Source organism: Sceloporus undulatus, chromosome 3, assembly GCF_019175285.1.
Source record: "Sceloporus undulatus isolate JIND9_A2432 ecotype Alabama chromosome 3, SceUnd_v1.1, whole genome shotgun sequence".
NCBI classification, from domain to species: domain Eukaryota; kingdom Metazoa; phylum Chordata; class Lepidosauria; order Squamata; family Phrynosomatidae; genus Sceloporus; species Sceloporus undulatus.
The window spans coordinates 241,353,360-241,368,404 of NC_056524.1; the positions used below are offsets into that span (position 1 = coordinate 241,353,360).

General features: G+C 41.6%; 2 protein-coding genes across 2 annotated transcripts in view; both read right to left on the minus strand.

Moving 5' to 3' along the window:
• MINDY4B (MINDY family member 4B) overlaps positions 1-3,013 on the minus strand; it is a 30,200-nt gene extending 27,187 nt beyond the window's left edge. The window contains exon 1 of the mRNA XM_042458528.1: positions 2,907-3,013. Within this exon, the coding sequence (XP_042314462.1) occupies positions 2,907-2,929 (23 nt within the window). The 5' untranslated portion in view covers positions 2,930-3,013. The remainder of the gene's footprint in view (positions 1-2,906) is intronic.
• A 9,517-nt stretch (positions 3,014-12,530) lies between these two features.
• Positions 12,531-15,045, minus strand: part of CLRN1 (clarin 1) — a 17,924-nt gene continuing 15,409 nt past the window's right edge. Inside the window, exon 3 of the mRNA XM_042460115.1 lies at positions 12,531-13,981. Coding sequence (XP_042316049.1) covers positions 13,716-13,981 — 266 coding nt within the window. The 3' untranslated portion in view covers positions 12,531-13,715. The remainder of the gene's footprint in view (positions 13,982-15,045) is intronic.

A 15,045-nucleotide genomic window follows, 5' to 3' on the forward strand; every position in this document is an offset into this window, starting at 1 on the left:
TAATCTCTCAGTGACAAACTGCAATGGCCAAATTTCATAACTATTAAAGGTAAGTAGACATGACCTCCTTTTCTTCTCCATTTAGTCCTCTTAGGTGCAGGTGGAACATTTAACTGAAATCTTTATTTGCAGCAAATAAAAACAATAATGATTTAATGGCAAAGTATTTGTCAAGTTCCTAAGGATTTTAATTTGAGCAGAGCACATGAAAAAATTATGCTCAGAAGCTAAGTTGAATAGATATACCTGCATCTAACAAAACACTTTTGTAGAATTGCAGGTTCAGCTGGTTGCCAATAAAGCCTTGGCCAAGAAGATTGGGACCCAGAAGTGGTTCCAAAAACAATACTAGAATTCCACATGTGAGCTATTCTAGCAGGGTGGTATAAAAAGGTAATAAATGAACAATACAAAAATTGGGAAGCATAGGCAGCTACATAAAAATCCTCATTCATGCACCTATTTTCAGCACTGAACTTTCCATAAGAGAAACAGCCTGATCCCTGTGCACTTTTTCTCCTCAATGATTTTCCTTTGGACATTTAAGATGAAAACAGGGATACACATGGCAAAGCAACATTAACGTTTGGCCAAAAGAGTGTGCCCAGGCAAATGAGGCCATGATCAGTGATGCTGACAAAGGTGATTAATGATCTAGAATGGTTTATCGAACCATTTCCTGTATTGCTATGTATTGTATATGTATTATCCTACTTGAGAGTATGTATTTTCCCTGGATGAAGATTAACCTTCCATTTTGAAGCCAAGCCCTCCCTCTAGTTCATCTGCCTTGGTCCATGCCTCGCAGGTAGAGAGGAACTGCTGGACCTCTTACCCTTTCCCTCCACCGCTCCCTTCTCCTTCTGTGTCATGTCTTTTTAGATTGTAAGCCCGAGGGCAGGGAACCGTCTAACTAAAAAGATTGCATGTACAGTGCTGTGTAAATTTACAGCGCTTCATAAATAAAGGTTAATAATAATAATAATAATAATAATAATAATAACAACAACAACAACAACACAGAAAATTACCACTTTAAGCAGAGGAATTTATGTACAGAATTTGAGAAAACCTGAAAAAAACACCAGTGTAATACTATGTGTACATGCATATATGCACACAGCATAATTGACAAGAAATATTACATAATGCCTTGTTCAGACCCTGCTCAAAATTACCACTTTCTCTGAGATCCATGGTCACTTTCTGCGCTCTGTGTTCAGCCCTACCCATTTTGCCCAATGCATATTATATATCCCAATTTCTCCATAACATTTGTGTAGTCACCTTGTGGTAATTATAGCAACTCAATATAAAGGTTGTGTTGTTGTGAGGATAAAACTGGTGATGGCTGAGGAAAAGTAATATATAATTTTTTAGCCCCTGAAGATAAATAGAATGAAATTAATCAATAAACATAAAAACATGTCTGTCATAAAGATATCCATGTATTCCAATGGCCTTTTAGAATGTCTACTTTGGGCTAGTCTACATGTTTAAAATATTCCTCATTCCAATCAAATAGAATGTGATCTGGCAATTTGCAGTAGTTTGCACTATTTGTGAAAGCCCTCCCAAAAAACTTCTGTAGAAAAAGGCTTTCTGTCCAGCTGAAATTTGCAGAAATGTGCATTATCACATGTGTCGCTTTCTGTCTGCTTTGTAGGCATTTGAAAGGTTGTCCATTTTTGGCAGAGGGATGGTAATTAGATGCAAATAGATGTAAATTTGCATGGAAAAGTGAAGATGTTTTGTCCCAAGAGCGATGCTATGGACTTTGGGTGTAGTAAGGCCTCTGGCTCTCGGGATCACAGCCAGAACAAAAGACTTGACCACAAATTTCTTAAGTTTTCAAAGGTTTTACTGGTTACAAACACAAATAACATGAAACTGATCTCTTCTCTCTCAATAGTCCTTCCTAAATACCTTGCTCTCTTCTTGGTGGATTCTGTCTTCTTCTGAGGACTATCTTTCTTCTTTTGTGGACTTATCTTTTTGTCAAAGGAAAATACTCTCTCCAGGTCTGACTTGGCTGAAATCTAGACAGCATAAGACCCTGGGATTTTCCACAATCCTTGCCTTTCTTAAAGCTGTAGATCCCTATTTCCCCTTCTAAACTAATACCTAGAAAACCTAATATAATCTTAACTAAATATATGTCTCAAGAGCATCAAAGATGCTCTGGAGACATGACAGAAGACAATTAACCAACAATGCAAACGTGCATTGAAAATACATACCAGTTCACACATAAACTATATGTAGGCTAGAGATAGGACTACAATCTTGTACACATTTTCCTAGCAGTAAATTTCACTGAATACATCAGAGTTTGCTTTGAATAACGTTCATTCCAGAATGGCAGGGACTATTCTGGCAGGGACAGGATGACCCAAAGGGATCTCTTTTCTGCTAAAATGCTGAAGAAGAAGCTAATACTTCAGTGTTCTTAAGGCTGCATATGGCTGCATATGGGCTGTGAGTGTAGTAGTATGCTCCATGATGGCTGACCTACCATTCAGCTACTACTGCAGCTGTTCATTTGCAACACACACACACACACACACTCACACAAAATATAGCAGAGGAAACCATCTTCTAGGGTTTCAGAAAGGAATCCTTTTCAGTCCTGTCTGGAGATGCTGGAAATTGAAACGGGCTATTTGCATGCAAAGCCATGTCATCTGTTAATGACCTATTCCTCTTCAATGCCCCGATCCATCTCCTACTATAAATATTACTTTCTACTGCACATTCTTTCCCATGAATTAGCTTGTTCTACTTCCTGTTAGAGAGGTTTCTTTGTTCAGTTTACTATATTATTTAAACTAAAGCTGTTCACATTTCTTTTGTTGCCAGGTTCCCTTTCTAACCCCCCCCCCTTTAATTTTCCTCTCTCTTCTTACCATTTCGTTTCAAAAGAAGCCATCAGAATTTCTTTTCTCTATGCAGGTAATAGTTGGATTTGTAGTTTGATGTCTGGCTGCCTGTGAAGTTAGCACCCTCCTTGTCGTTTCTGTGGAAATGTCAACACTTCTCTGTCTGCCAGAGATCAACTGTGCCATGTGGTAATAAGTAAACAACATTGTTTAAAACAGGTACTGCCAGTTTACCTATCTTCCTGGAGAATTTGCATCATGGTCTGTACATTGACATTCAATTTCAGTTTTATTGTGGAATAAACTTTAAATACAACACCTATCTGATGAAGTAATCTCTAGTTGTTGCTTAAGTACCCTGAAGGTACCAGATCCTGTCTGATCTGGAAAGCTAAGCAGGGTCAGCCTAGTTAGAACCTGGATAGGAGGCCACTTAGGAATACTGTACCAGGTTAGATGTTTGCTAGGTTTCAGAGGAAGGCAATGACAAACCACATATACATATTCCTTGCTCCCTGACTCTGGGTCACTATAATTTGAAGAAAATTTCTGTTTGAGGCCAGCTCCATATTAAAGCTTCCACTGTCAAATTCCCTGTGTCTCTCCACTGATGCCACTTGCTGCCTCTATCCAGTCACCTGCTGTGCCTCCAAATGTCAGTTTGAGAAAAAGTACTTTTTAGGTTACAGGTCCTAGAATCCCCCATCCAGCATTGCCCCTAGGAGCTGTAGTTCAAAAAAGTAATTTTTGCACTGAACTTACTTGGTAACTCTGACTGTGTCTGAGAAGCAGCCCATTGTTTTAATTTCTCAAAATTCCAGAGTGATGCTTCTTCAGCAGTGTGTCAATGTGGGAAAATCAACATGACATTGCTTTCCAGACATTGCTGCCGCCACCAGCTAAGACGTCAGTCCAAGGATTTGGAAGGAGAGGGGCAAGTGGTAGTTCCTGGTGGGTATTCCTCCCCCTGCCCAAATTACTTTTTAAGAATCACTGCTAGCTCCAATATTATCTTTAACTGAACATTTCCTAATCTGGTGCCCTCTTGTTATGTTGGACTGCAACCCCCACCAAACATGTCTAGCTGTACTCTAATGCATCTGGAAGTCAGGTTCTACTAATACAGTGCTTCTGATGAATATCCTAATATATTTCGTGCCACTTAAACTAATGGCATGAAACAATACTGGAAGACAGTTTCTTCACCAGTACTAATTTTCTTACTACACTGTGCAGTAAGTGACAGTGCTTAAATTCTGAAGAGCTGATTCCAGGTTCTGGAATTCCCTTTCTAGGGAGGTTAAGCTGGCTTCCTCCTTGTTGCAGTCAGCGAGCAAAGACCTTTAAAAACAACACTTTTATTTATTTCAGTTCCAGAAAGAACTGGCTTAGGATACAAGTTAACAGAAAAACACATATAAGGGAAGCTTAACAGGCAATTTCATTAGGATAGTTATCCGTGATGAACCTTTCTTATTGCAGTAGGCTTTGAGAGACTGATTATTCCAAAGAGCTTTTCTTAGTGTGATGTACTTCTATTATTCTTTGCTTTCAAATAAGTGTTTTGGTCCTATATGCAGTTTAATACCCTTCTAGTGATACCTTTTTGTATGTTTAGCTATAAATGGTTTATGTGCATTTCTAGTGTTGTATTTGGTTTTCCTAAAGGACTAGCACCTTTTCCTCCAGTCATTTGCTTCTTCAGGAGTGCAAGAATATGAGGTTTGATGATATGCTTTGGAATTGCTCTCCCAGAGAAGCTGGGCTCCTTTCACACTACACAATTACTGTACCTTGACACTATTTTAACTGCCATGGCTGCATAATATGAAATCTTGAGGCCTGTAGTTCAGTGAGTTCTCTGGCTAATTTCCCCTCCCTAAATTGCAAGTCCCAGGAATCCAGTGTAGGGAGACAGAGCTATTAAAGTGGTATGATAGCACTATAATATCTGTAGTGTGAAAGATCCCACCATCTTCTCATTTTCAGGAAGATTCTGGAGTCATCTGCCCAGAGTCAAAAGCCATGATATGGAAGTGCAGGGTCGAAAATGATGGAGTCCAGGAGTGAAGTCTTTTCACAGTTGCCATGATAGCCTAAGGAGCCTTGCCTTCCCCCTGTAATTTGAGCACTGGGCAACTGTGGGTAGGTTATGGGTCACAAGCGTCTTTGTAAACTGAGCTAGAATCCAGAACAGGGGTAGGCAACCTTTTTGACTCGGGGGCCGGGTTGCTGTCCCTCAGACAACTGGGGGGCCGAAGCCAAAAAATAAATAATTAATTTTTAATATATATATATATATATATATATATATATATATATATATATGAATAAATAAACCGGGACAAATGTAGGATAAAATTTTCAAATGGAGGACACTTTTCCCAAAAAATGGAGGACACACGAAAAAATTTGCTGATTTTTTCAAAAAAATGTTAATATAAATGCATGTTTCTGAGGCTTCTATAGACAATTGCCCCCCTTGCCCCCCCTTGCCCCCCTTGCCCGCTGCTTGTCCCCGCTTGCCCGCCTCCTACTGATAGGCCAAAGGCCCCGGCGGCAATCGGTGGCAGGACCAGGCTGGGGCCGGTCCCAAGGCCTCGCCGGGCCGGATCCGGCCCGCGGGCCATAGGTTGCCTACCCCGATCCAGAAAATGTGGAATCAAGTAGTAACTTTGAAAAAAAGCAAAAGGAAAATTACAGGGGGAAGGTTATAGTAATGAAAGTGCAGGTAACAGGAGACATTAGCAAAGGCATCCATGATGTGGAGAAACAGACTAAAGACTGTTATTAAATGGGAGAGTTAGGTGGGTTACAGACCGCCGAAAAGCAGTGGCCTGCACCCGCCCCTTTCCCAGCCGGATCGGGGCCTCAGTGGCTAGAGCGGCAGCTGCTGAGGCCCCGATCTGCCGCCTTCCAGGCTGTGGGGAAGCGGCAAAAGCCCCTTCCCCGCAGCCTGGAAAGAGGTGTCCTTGGGGCTTCAAGCCCCAAGGACACCCCATGGTGGCGGGGAGGAGGAGAATTCTCCTCTGCGTTGCTGGGTGCAGCCGTCTGAAGGCTGTGCCCAGAGATGCAAACTGCAAAAGGAGCTCCGTTTCGGAGCTCCTTTTGTGGCCGGGGAAGGGGCGCACTATGCGCCCTGGCGCGGCGTGACGACGTCATGTCCGCGCCGCCCTGTATAGAGGTGGCGCGGTCGTGACGTAATGGTGGCAGCTGTGTGGAACGCCCGCTGCCATTTTGTGTGTGCTCCGCGTGTGCTAGGGTTGGGGACATCCAGAAAGGACATCCCTTTCTAACCCTAGCACATGCGGAGCGCACACTTTTAGGCCCGTTTGTAACGGGCCTTAAGGTGCTAAAATAATCCAGCTTCATTATTGGGAAGAGTCAACAGATGAAAGAGAAGAGGTAGGATAACCTCTGTAAGAACATGAGTTTACCTGTCCTGACCCCTCTGTGATATACACTCATGTTCTTACAGAGGTTATCCTACCTCTTCTCTTTCCTCTGAGGGGTGGATACTTTGGATCTCTCAGAGTATCTAAACCAATAAATTCTCTGATGCATTCTTAACTCTTCAGCACAAAGAATTGCTGCACTTCTAAAAGTCAAAACTAGCAAATAATCAAGGATACAGGAAGACACCAGAGCATGTTGTTCAAAGCTCAGCTGCACATGAAGGTTTTTATAGCGATTCTACCCAAAATGATCCAATGGCTGACTTGCATTGTTGTTGTTGCATGCCTTCAAGTCATTTCTGACTGGGGACCCAAAGGTGAACTTATCATGGGGTTTTCTTAGCAAGAGTTGTCCAGAAGAGGTTTGCCATTGTCTTCCCCGGAGGCTGAGAACATGTAATTTGACTAAGGTCACCCAGTGGGTTTCATGGCTGAGCTGGGAATCAAACCCTGGTCTCTAGAGTCATAGTCCAATGCTCAAATCACTACACCACACTGGCTCTCATACATGGACTTAAGCCCAAAGCTATAAGAGACTTCCCTAAGTTGTCACCTGTAATTCAATGGCTGTCCACGTGGGAGAGCCATGGATAGGCACAGCTATATTTATACCTTGTACCTACTGCAAACCTCAAACTACAGCCAGAGGCTTTTAAAATTCAGATGTATTTTTTGAAAGTAACCAAACAATTGCTGATTAGCTTTTCATAAACAAGAAAGTAGAATTAGTTTTTAAAGCAATTATAATAGTAACTAATTACTGCTGGGGTGACTTATTTTTTCTCCTGCAAGCAATTTTCCAAGCTCTAGTATGCCTTCTTCTTTCTTACAAGAGTACATATATACTCAGTACAGACACCAGTGTTTGCCTACCATATGTAGCAGGGAAATTTCACATCTGGTTAATTTCAGAAACTGTGAATATTCCAGCTTTGTTGTAAAGTCCTCAGAAGTTACTAGCTTGCCCTCTCTTCAGTTGTTAGCTTGTTCTTTACTTGTAAGAGAAATTGACAAAACCGAGGCCCCATTCAGACTGGCATCAAAAATCTGGAAGGAACTGGGCTGATTCAGATGCCCCTCCCCAGAATCTCTCCGTTAGCAAGTGCCCACTACAAAAAGAGGGGCATTTTAAATCGAATGCATTCTGTGCCTGCTGTGAAGGTGCCTGCTGTCAATCAAGCGATCATCATGGTGACGTTTTTGCAGGGGCATTGGAGGTGTCCTCCCCCCTCCTTTTTTTTTAAAGAGCCATGCACAAAATGCCCCAAAGTGTCAATTTTTTTAAAACCTCTTTTTTGTGTGTTGTGTGTATATGTGGGCATTTGGGTCAGATCTGCCCCTGTCCCCATTTTCAATCCCATGCAAGCTAATGCACCCCCCACTCCTTGCCCCCCAGAATGCCTCTTACACATGAAATAATAATAATGATAATGATAATGATAATAAATTCCTCACCTCAGAAATGCCAGTAAAGGATGCAATTGCCAGGCATTCCTTTTTTTTTTTTTTTTTGGGCTTTTAAAAGCAATTCAGGGCTGCCTCTGAATTCAGTAGCAAAAGCATGTATCATTTTGTCTAATTGACAAGAGCAAAAAATGTAACATTCGCATTGTAGGATTGTAACATTTGCATTCGCAACATTTCCCCTTTGCTTGAAGCGAGCAGAGAAACCCCTTGCACAAGCTGCTAGCCCTGCTCTATCTGCCTCAAGAAAAAAAACCATGCGCATATTTGGTCAAAAATAATTTTTAAAAATATGAAAAGGGGGGGGGGGTGCCTGATGTGAGCTCCGTTTGTGCCCTGCCTTTGACCTGACCTGACCCTTTTCCTCCTGCTAGAGGAGCTTTGCCATTGCCTTCCACTGAGGCTGAGAGAGTGTGACCTGTCAGTTCCAACTAAAGTAGACCCATGGAATCAACTGGGAATAAAATGGAAATGCAGCACAGGCATTCCTGTAGCATCCTCATATAACACAAATAATAATAATAATAATAATAATAATAATAATAATAATAATAATAATAATAATCCAGGAGCAACAGGAAAGTAGAACAAGCAAGCACCCAAAAAATAATGCGCATAAATTGTCAAAAGAGGCTGATTTCCCTACATGACCCAGCTTGGACCCACAGCCCGACTTCCCTGGGCAATCCTCCTTCCTTCCGACCCTCTCCTCCATTTCAGCTTTCTCCACCCCCTCCCCACCTCCCTCTGACAATAATCCAGGAGCAAGAGGGAATGAAAGTAGAACAAGCAGCCTGATTTCCCTACATGCCCCAGCATAGCCCCGCAACCCAATTCCCCCTGGAAATCTTCCTCCTCCTCCTCCTTCCTTCAGACCCTCCGGGATGCCCATTGACCCTTCCCCCAGCTCCTTCATCCTCCTCCTCCTCCTGCTCCGTTTTAGGATCCCCTCCATGGCTCCCTTCCTCCCACGGCCCCTTTCTCCTCCTCCTCCTTCTCCTCCTCCTCCTTCATCACTTTCTCCACCCCCCCACCTCTCTCTGACAGCCCTCTGCAGCTCGAACGTCATCCCTGATTTCCCCCTTTCCTCCTGTCACCCTTTGCATCCAGATTCCCCTTTTTTCAGCTCTTTCCTCCTCCTCCTCCTCCTCCCTCCCCTCGGATAAGGGGAGGGAATGCTCTGACCTCTGCCCACCCCCTGACCCTAATCCCTCCCTAATTTGCCCCGATCATGATCGAGGGCAAGTTCAAATTTGGCGCAACCCGAGTCTTTTGAGAAAAGATGGATTTTAGTCCGAATCTGGATACCCCGGGGTAAGGGGCATTTCCTTGTGCAAGCCCCGACATGGATTGTGATGGATTCGGATCCAATATGAACTTCACGTGGAAGAATCGCTTTCAAACCCATTTTTTCTGTAGTCTGAATGGCCCCCAAGACTCTTTTTCTAAGTAAAATCCAAACTGGTAAAATAATCTGCAGCCTTGGTTTCAGTATCGGACACATGGGGAGCAAAATACCCATCTCTATGTTCAGCTCCAGGCAGCTGCTAGACAGAGCAGCCCATCTGTCATCCAATAACATGCGGTCTATTCAGTTGCATATAATTCCTTGTGGCTCAAGGCAACTACCTGAATGATTAAATATAAATGATTAAAATAATAATCTGGGGAGTGTGCTGAGAAGTTTCTGTAAGAGAACCCCATTCCACCCACATAACTGGATTTCTCTGATGTGAATTATATCAAATCAGTTTAAGAATTTAGTGCAGCGACACTTTGAAAAACTTACATAGGATATTTACAGTCCACAGCCTCTTGGAAGCTTGTTCCCAGTATTTCTCCCATCCTGTCTCTTTGAATAGTGGCCTTCCAAATGTGATGTGGGAAAAATGATATACAGCAGTTCATTATTATTTTTGTTGTTATGTAGGTGTTAGTATTTAATAGTCATATGGAAGAAGGCAATCTGATTAACCACAGAAAAGGCAATAATTTTTTCAGACCACTCTGCTATCTGCCCTCACAGTAAGCAGAAAATGATCAAGGTGCTGGAACACCAGTATTCTCCAGTCCAATACCTTAAGAGGCAGCATCCAGCACTCTTTCTCAGAACAGGAACAAGAGAGTCCTAGCAGCCAGGCAGCAGGCATGAGGCCCAAAGGTCAGGAACAAAAGATGATGGCCCAAGAGTTTTCAATCTCACTCACTCCCCAAGAGTCTTAGGCACAAAAGTCTGGAAAATATGGGGTGAAGGTGTATGGGGGAAAGGGGGATATTTCCAACACCAGCCCAGATCATCATGTGCCTTTAGTGGGAGCAAGGGAATCATCTGTGAGATTCCACTTGTCACGCCTTGTTTCATTATGCTGCACCATTGAATTTCACCAGTTAGTTTGTCAGTAGAAGAAAAGTGGCGAGGGGGTACCATTTTGTGAGGTACACTGTCTTCTGACCCTGTCCTTCCCACCATGTATCCCAGCTAGACTTTAACAGATGTAGCTGAATGATGTTCTGGAGGACAGTGCTAGAAAAAAGCAGCATGAAATAAATTGTCAAGGCCACAGAGTCAATAACTCTGTAAGTGTGTGTGTGTGTGTGTATATACAATGGACCTTTTTTCCCCGTCAGGGTTTGATTCCACCTAGCCTCGCCCCCATGGATGGGAAAAATGCAGACAGTCACACCTCATACTATTAAATGGGCTGCACTGTGTGCATAACTGCATCAGCACACCTGTGTGTGTGCACTGCTATTGAATAATATGGGGTGTGATGAGCCATGGGAGCTCCTGTCTATAGATCACTATTTTTCCAGTGCAGCAAAGCCACTAAAAACATTAAATATTTATAGTTGCCTTTGAAGTACCTATCTTAAATATTGCTGGTCAGCCTTCTCTTTAAGGCCTGACATTTCTCCAGGTTATATTGGGGGGGGGGGAGTTATAACATCTGTATTTTGGTTTACCAATTATAATCAGTGAGGGAGGCTGGATTATCTGGACTATTGAATCTTGATTTGGTCCAGATTAGAATGGATTAGGTCTGGACTGATACAGATGAAACTGCTCCAAATTGCTGAACTGGGCTCTGAACCAAATTGGGAGACGTGTGCACAGCTCTAGTAAAAATGGAAGAGGTGGGATCAACAGGTAAGGAAATAAAGGAAGAAATGGCGGAGATACAATGATAAAAATATTTTCTCACTCAGCTATATCAAATGTAACCTTTAAAAAATGAAACAGTATGATGTTGAATAAACTGCAGTGGACCCTTGTTATACGCTGGGGTTTGGTTCCAAGATCCCCCGTGTATAACAAAATCTGTGTATGCTCAAGTTCCTTTAAATATGATGACATAGCAAAATGGTGTCCCTTATAAAAAATGGAAAATCAAGGTTTGATAGTTGGAATTTATACTTTCTTTGAAGATTTTCAAACCATGGATGCTTGAATCTGTGAATAAAAAATCTGAGGGCCTGCACTAAGACTCTAAACTATCTAGTCCGTGAGCTGCTTTTTGCTGACGATGCTGCCCTCGTTGCCCATACGGAAGCAGCTCTGCAGCGCCTCACATCTTGTTTTGCAACAGCTGCAGAGCTCTTTGGGCTGGAAGTCAGTCTGAAGAAAAGGGAAGTTCTCTACCAGCCGGCACCACAGGAAGAACATTACCATCCCTACATCATCGTAGGCACATCTGTGCTTAAGTCCGTCCAGCAGTTCACCTACCTGGGAAGCATCATCTCCTCAGACGCCAAGATTGATAAAGAGATCGATCACAGACTGGCAAAGGCATATAGCACATTCGGCAGGCTTCACAAAAGAGTCTGGAGTAACAAACACTTGAGGCGAAGCACAAAAATCAGTGTGTTTAGAGCCATTGTACTGTCTATTCTCCTCTATGGGTCTGAAACATGGGTCACATATCGCCAACACCTACAACTCCTTGAACGCTTTCATCAGCGCTGTTTACGCACAATTCTAAATATACACTGGACTGACTATGTGACAAATGTTGCTGTCCTTGAGCAAGCAGGGATCACCAGCATTGAGGCCATGCTATTGAGGACGCAGCTGCACTGGGCAGGACATGTTTCTAGGATGAAGGACCATCGCCTCCCCAAAATAGTATTCTACGGTGAACTCGCTGCAGGTCAGCGTAAGAGGGGCGCCCCAAAGAAGAGATACAAGATTCCCTGAAACAACATCTCAGGCTTGGCCAGATAGATCACCAACAATGGTCCTCCCTGGCCTCGCATCGGGAGGCATGGAGACGCACTATCCATGACGCTGCAGCCATCTTCGAAAGCTCACGCCAAACGAGCCTCGAAAAGAAACGACAATGCAGAAAGAACCGCAACCTGGAAACATCACCCAAGGAGACTTTCTGCTGTGTTTTCTGCAACCGGACCTGTTTATCCCGAATTGGCCTTTTTAGTCACCAATGCGCTTGTACAAAGCACGGGATGAGTCCTTCCTGAATCTTCATTCGCAAAGCAAAGCCAGAGAGAGAGAGAGTATAAGGAGGGCTGACTATATTTTAAAATTCATACTTCAGCTCTTTCACTTTGCCCATCTTTCCATTTGACAATCAGTTGAAGTGCTCTTTTAGGAAGAATAGAATTTATTTAATGTCTGAAGCATTGTTTGCATATCGGGAGGATCAGATTTCTGCTTCTAAAACCAAATTTTATAAATGTGAATACCAAAATTAGAAACAAAGCAAAACAGAACAAAAATGTTGCAATGTTAAGTTTACTCCATTTCAGCAAAGTTCTTCCAATACTTGACATTAAGCACACATGACAATAAGTGACATCTTTGGTAGTTTGTTAGACCAGTCAGGAACCAACTCAACCTCAGGAACCAATCCTATGTAAATAAATAATATAGGATGGCATGTGACGCTTTCATTCTGTTAATAGAATGACTTTGAGAGAAGGGGTTGTTCCATCCCTTCAGCTCTTTGTCCTTCTGTCGATGGAGCAAAATATAGGATGTCACCCAAACTGTTAAATTTAACTTGGTGGCTTTTCCTGAAGGTATCCTTATTTCAGTTTTGTAAGAAGGTGTTGATTTCTTCTTGTTGTCTTTATGTTCACTGGTGTTTTTTTTAAAAAAAGCAATAACAATTCTAGTATATTAGTATGTCCACATACATAGTACAAGCTGTCCTATTGCCAAAATGGCTGCCTATATATTGATTGGCCCTTTTTAAAGTTAATATTTTAAACAACTAATTCCATTACACTATTTCAGTCATATTACCTTCTTCTCATTCTCTAGTCATTTTAAACAAACAATGAACAAGTTTGGACATAATGTTAAAATATGGTTTTTCATGATGTGTTCTGGTTGATAGATCAACAACCATTTTGTAGTTCGTCATGATATCTAAACAGACTCCATCCACTATACCATAGTTTTTAGGTGACCACCAAAGAATGACCTAATCTTGGTTTGAAGCTGGTTTGGAAATCACATTTGCCTTTTCATCTAAATTCAAAGATTATGCTTTGGGATGTAGTTTGCCTTTACTCTGTTATGTGCGATTTTAAGTAAAGATATGAAAAGAGAAAAAAGCAAATTACAGTTTGTTTGAAGGTCTGACCGATAAACCTGATTTGGAGTCTAAATACAGTTAGTGCAAACCATTATTTGACATTGTGTCTGAATAAGCTTACATTTTTCTCAGTGAAAAAAGCACCTACTGACAAACATAACTCTTACTATGAATATAATCTTTAGATATATATTACTTAATTAATTTCTTTTGTGTGTTCAGGTATCTCTCTCTACTGTTTCAGACTCATAATATTATTAAAATATAAATTAGCCCTTGAAGCTCATATAGGTTTGGTGTCTTTTGGGAAGGACCAAGATGAACCATTTGCAGAAAATACAGTATGTTTCAAAACTCATCTAGTACATTAGATCGACTGCTCCATTTGCTGTCTCTGAATCTTTTGACTTTGAAAAAGGAAATGCAAATCCAGCAAGGCGTATTAGCAAAATGTTCAGAAAGTGTACTAATGAGCACACAAAGATGATCCAGAATGAATTTGCGAATTGCTCACTATGAGTTTTAAAAATAAAGCCTCCTTCTTTATAATTCGCTATTTTTTCAGAGAGGTGATGGATTTTCACTTCTGATGAGAAGAGTATCATGATAAGACAACCACAAGAAACTGAAAAAGAATCAGAAAATGCAAAATTACCATTTGCCTGTTTCTAAGAAAGCTTCAAAATTCACATGGAAACAGTGGGCTAGGGTTTCTATTTTTGTTCCATGTCACCGTTTATAAATCAATCCTTCCTCCCTATGTTACTGTTCTGTACATTGGATCTCACTTGGTTCAAATGTTAGGTCTTGGGTTTCCCATCTATTCCTTAAAATACCATTGTCACCAAATAGGACAATGTTGCTGAGGTTTAGCTTAGCTTGTGACTGAGATCAGAGTTTGGAAGTAAATAACTTCCAATAACTTGTTACTCGTAATTAATTTATTTCCTTGAAAACTAAGATATAAGTATATCACAGTTGTAACTAAGAGCTTGTTCCCACTTAGGATTTGATACGAATTAAAATAAAACGTTTTTAATAAAATCGAATTAAAATAATACAGTTGTTATCCCGCTTTCAGAATCGCTTTATTCATCGTTCCCATCTGCTTATTTAAATCGAATTTTTTACTTGCAAGCGTTCATTAAGCGTTCTCACTTGGCATGAAATCGGTGTTAAAATAAAGCGACTCTTCTCCTCCATACCTTATTTGGAGTTGTCAATCAATAGTACGTCAGAATGACGTAACGTTAACTCGGATTATTTGGAAGCGATTTAACTTTCGTCAGCGTTTCCATTTCATTGACCGTTTGTGAAATGATGTATTTTTGGCGGGTTTTTTTTTAAATGAACCAATCAAGGCGCTTAAATGATCAAACGTCATAAGCGCTGTCAGCCTTATATACATTTTCCCTCCGAATTTAGTAGGAAACCAAAGCTCTCTCCAGAGGAACTATGGGATAGGTTTTCCAGGGCAGCATCCCTGCTTCATGTCTCCTAAGATAGCCAGGCAGAATCCCTTCAGAGAGCACAGAGATCAATGGGGGATGCTTCTGGCAATGCGAATTTAGTAGGAAACCAAAGCTCTCTCCAGAGGAACTATGGGATAGGTTTTCCAGGGCAGCATCCCTGCTTCATGTCTCCTAAGACAGCCAGGCAGAATCCCTTCAGAGAGCACAGAGATCAATG